Source organism: Leiobunum rupestre, chromosome 7 (assembly GCF_980474605.1).
Source record: "Leiobunum rupestre chromosome 7, qqLeiRupe1.1.hap1, whole genome shotgun sequence".
In the NCBI taxonomy this organism is placed as follows: Eukaryota; Metazoa; Arthropoda; class Arachnida; order Opiliones; family Sclerosomatidae; genus Leiobunum; species Leiobunum rupestre.
This window is the reverse complement of record NC_143390.1, coordinates 55,550,696-55,555,319: the sequence shown is the minus strand read 5'-3', so window position 1 is coordinate 55,555,319 and position 4,624 is coordinate 55,550,696. Positions and strand designations below refer to the sequence as shown.

General features: G+C 36.0%; 1 protein-coding gene across 1 annotated transcript; it reads left to right on the top strand.

Annotated features, from left to right (window-relative positions):
• The first annotated feature begins 1,373 nt into the window (after positions 1 to 1,373).
• Positions 1,374 to 4,403, top strand: LOC149937496 (uncharacterized). The gene is made up of 8 exons (XM_090153798.1): positions 1,374 to 1,619; positions 1,692 to 1,920; positions 3,031 to 3,300; positions 3,359 to 3,459; positions 3,517 to 3,825; positions 3,975 to 4,088; positions 4,140 to 4,250; positions 4,312 to 4,403. Exons 1-8 carry the CDS (start codon positions 1,424 to 1,426, stop codon positions 4,401 to 4,403), a joined length of 1,422 nt encoding a protein of 473 aa, XP_090009924.1. The 5' UTR covers positions 1,374 to 1,423.
• The last annotated feature ends 221 nt before the right edge of the window (positions 4,404 to 4,624 follow it).

Below are 4,624 nucleotides of genomic sequence, written 5' to 3'. Positions count from 1 at the left end.
GATTTGCTTTTGCTATTATTATAGGATGCTTTTTGCCGTAAGTTAGCTCTTATACTGTCAAACCACCTCCTCCTTCGTCGAGCTGAGGGTGCAATGTTGCAATCTTTGATGTAGCAAAAATATATTAATTTTAAAAAAATTAAAAAAAATAGTAAATTTTACATTTTTGGATTTCTTTGGACAAATAGGGGGGAATAAAAACCATTTTGGGTGAACTCGAGCTAATTTGAATAAATAGGTCGAAATTTTAGGTACAATACAAAATATTTGTAAAACTTATGCCATGATAAGTGCCATATATTTTCGCCAATAAATCTTAAAATTTCTACATTACATTATCTGAACGATGTAAACAGATTTTTAGATTTCGATAGAAAAACCACGCCATTTTATGAAATGGCGGATACAAATATAAATCATGGTGCAATAAGTTAGGTAATTTGTATCCGATTAACCTGAGATTTTCTACGTTACATTATCTGCCCGAATGAATTCGTACTAGTAGAAGGAAAGTGAGGTCGACACATCGATCCCAGGATCGAGGATCGAGGATCCAGGATTTAAGGGGTGAAATGGGGGTAAAATCATCGAAAAGTCAATGTATTTATGGTATTCCTCGCGACGATTTGTTTTCCCGTATATCAACATATTATGTCCAGGCCAACTTGTTCATTTATCTACGCTTATCTCGAAAGATACTTGAACGTATATCTTATCAAGTTTTATCGTACGGAATAAGTTGAAATGATGTAAAAATTGATAACCTGGGCGGCGCGTGCGCAGATTACCCCGGAGGACGCGGTTAATTTGAATTTAAGAGTGTTTTGACGTAATGGAATATTCGTTGTTAAAGTAGAATGGAAATATTTTTAAACTTCATTTTAATATCATTATCACGTAAGTGGTACTTAAATATACTTGGCACTTGAACCTACGGGGGACGCGGTTAATTTGAATTTAAAACATGGAGTGTTTTGACGTCATTGAATATTCGCTGTTAAAATGACGTAGAATGGAAATATTTTTAAATTTCATTTTAATATCATTGTAGTACTTAAATACGCTTGGCACTTGAACCTATCTCACGAGTATTTCAAACGAATATCTAAAGTTTAAGTATGAGAAACGTATCATTCTCAAATGATACTTGAATATCCTATAAAAGGGTTGTATAGGGTTGTGGGAGGTCATTCCACGGTTAACTGCGATAGCTATATTCAAGATGAATAAAGCTCAGTATACGTGTCCTACGTGCGCGAAAAGTTTTTCTATCAAATCAAATTTAAATCGGCATGTTAGAGAAGTACACGGTGATAGACATAAGTTTATCTGTGAAGTATGTGGTAAGACTGTTGCTAGATTGGAATATTTTAAGAACCATCAACGAACTCATGACTTGAACGCACCCGGCCCTTCCGAACCTATGAACCTGTCTCGCACACCGTCGCCAATGCAACGTTCGCCATCACCAACCCGTCCACCGTCACCTAGTTTGCTTCAAGACATTCAATTGGAATCTACCCGTACACAGCCATCTACATCAGCTTTACCCGACAACCTAACACCATCACCTGTTCCCGCCTCACCAATACTTGATGAAACACCACCAGCATCCCCAAGTATGGTCCAAGCCTTGAATGATACGCTAGCCTCTATCCGTTACAATGCTGAAGACTATGATATTGATGCAGGGATGTTTATTGGACGTTACCGAGCCGCTTTCCGTAAATTTCTAATGGAAAGACTGGCTAGTAAACGTGGAATTAAGTGGTTCCTACTCGTAAGATCTGTGTATATGAGACCTTTAGGAGGTGTGGAACAAAGAGCGGAAGTACGACCCTACTTCCGGAGCACTATGCAAACAACATTAACGCTCGATGTCATTGAAAACCAGCTGAACGACTGCATTGAAACAATACAGTCAGCAGCGGAAAACTTTGAAGCGACAGGTATGTACTAAAATTTATAAGTTATATTTTGAAATAAAACATTATATTTTTAACAGGATCGGGTTGGGTAATTGATCGTATTCTGTATGTAGAATTAAATGTAGCATCTTACCAGCCGCTACGGGGGTCATCGTATATGGAACTACTAAAAAACTCTGTCAACATCGTGCGATTCTTAATATTAGAAACGAAAATGATGATAAATGTTTTCTCTGGTCAATTCTAGCTAAGCTTCAGCCAGTTCCTTTGACTCAAAACGCTAACCGTGTTTCGAAATATACACCTTACGAAAATGAACTTGATACCAGTGATATATCTTTCCCTTTCAAATTAAACGCTACGGAACTTAAAAAATTTGAATTAATGAATAATTTATCAATATCTGTTTTTGGCTTCTCGGGAGATATATTCCCTCTTTACGTAAGCGCCAACAAGTGTGGTAAGGAAAGGGAGGTTGATTTGCTATACATCACCGATGAAACTAAAGATATTGACGATGGGAATAGACATTACTGTCTTATACGAGACCTAGGAAAACTGCTACAGCATCTAACAAAACACAGAAGTACAAGTTATTATTGCAGGTAATTTAGTTTCCAATATATTAGTTTGCAATCTACTAATTATTTTCTCTATTAGGATGTGTCTTCACCGATTCAGTGGAAACCACGCGGAACAGCGACGTGATGCACATATCGAAGAATGCGCCACCCACGGCGTCCAAAAAACAGTTTTCCCTACCAAGAAGAAGACGCTTTATTTTGATAAATATGTGTGGACAGAAAAGGTAAAAATAAAAATTATTTAATTTAACTCTTAATGAAATTAAATTATTAGGTGCAGTATGTATTTTACGCCTATTTTGAAGCAATCCTACCGAGAGTTCAAGGATGTGATCTAGATCCCGATACAAATACCAGCAAAGTAAACATGCATATCAGTTGTGCGTATTCTTCGGTACTTGTAGGACCTAACGGTAAGTTATTTTGCAAAATTTTGTTTAACAGATAAATTATAATAGGATACTAATAGGTGTACCTGTTCGAACTGATTGCTATCGAGGACAAGATGCAACTCGAAGATTTCTAGTGTCTATTTTGGAATTAGAAAAGGAGTTGATGGAACTCATTGAGACAAATGTACCAATGATTATTACCCCGGTGGAGGAGGAACAGTTTCAAGCTGCTACACATTGCTACATTTGTCAGAAGCAGCTTAACCAGGGAAATATGCCCGCGGTTCGCGATCATTGTCATTTCACTGGGAAATACAGGGGACCAGCGCATAACCTCTGTAATCTTCAAAAGAAAGTTCCAGAATTTATCCCTGTTTTCCTTCATAACCTTAGCAGGTGAATTTATTAAGTTAATTATCCAGGAAATAAACCTAATAATAATAAATCTTCATAGATACGATTTACATCTTATATGTCAGGAGATTGGTCATTTTAAGGAACAGACACTTGACTGTATTCCTTCCACTAGCGAAAATTATATTTCACTCAAACTAGGTAAAATATATTTAATTATGGATTTAACCTTAACAGTAATTTTATTATTATTTTTAGGGAGATTTCGGTTTTTAGACTCTTATCGATTTCTAAGCGATAGCCTCGATGCTCTAGTATCTAATCTCGTTTTGGAAGGAGCCAGTAAATTTCAGATTGTTAAGAAATATTTTGAAAGTGATAAAGTTCAACTGCTTTTGCGGAAGGGAGTCTACCCGTACGAGTATATGGACGATGAAAAGAAATTTGACGAGACGATGCTGCCACCTAGAGAAGCGTTTTTCAGTTCATTGAAAAATCAAAATATTTTAGAATCTGATTATTTACACGCCCAAAATGTTTGGACAGCGTTTAATATTCAAACATTAGGTAAAATTACTATAGTATAAATATTTCAAATCTCTTAACCTCGGTTTTCGTAGGGGAATACACCGACCTCTATGTGAAAAGCGATGCGTTGCTCTTAGCTGACGTTTTTGAAAATTTTAGAACATTATCTATAACTAATTATAAATTAGATCCCGCTCACGCTTACACCGCACCAGGTTTAGCCTGGCAAGCAGCTTTGAAGATGACCGATGTTCGCCTCGATCTCATACTTGATATAGATCAACACTTATTTATTGAAAAGGGTAACGCTTTTTGATATTTTAAATATTATTGTATTTACATTGAATTTTTAGGTATTCGAGGCGGTGTTTCAATGATCTCAACTCGTTATTCTGAAGCGAATAACAAATATATGCCCGACACATATGATTCGTCTAAAGAGAGCAGTTATATATGCTATTTAGGTAATTTACATTTAAAAAAAAATTATTTTAATTATCTTAACTTAATTTAACTTAATTGAAGATGCTAATAATTTGCACGGTGCTGTTATGTGTGAACCACTACCGCTAGGCGACTTCCAGTGGGTTCAGGAGGATGATTTGCAAACTCTGTGAAAATATTCTGAGTATTCCCAATAACGTTGAAAACGGATACATTTTAGAGGTAAATAACAAGTGTTATAATTATTGAATTATATTTTTAAAGAATAGTTTCCTTTGCAGGTGGATCTTGAATATCCTCCAGAGTTGCATGACTTACATAACGATCTCCCAGTAGCGGCGGAATCTAAAGTTATTACACATGATATGCTATCTCCATACTCCAAAGATCTCTT

Bases quoted from the DNA above. Each gene is read 5' to 3' on its own strand.
- LOC149937496 (XM_090153798.1), top strand. From the start codon at position 1,424: ATGAACCTGTCTCGCACACCGTCGCCAATGCAACGTTCGCCATCACCA. The intron at 1,620-1,691 runs GTATGGTCCAAG...ATATTGATGCAG, and splicing joins AACACCACCAGCATCCCCAA to GGATGTTTATTGGACGTTAC. The intron at 3,460-3,516 runs GTAAAATATATT...TATTATTTTTAG, and splicing joins TTATATTTCACTCAAACTAG to GGAGATTTCGGTTTTTAGAC.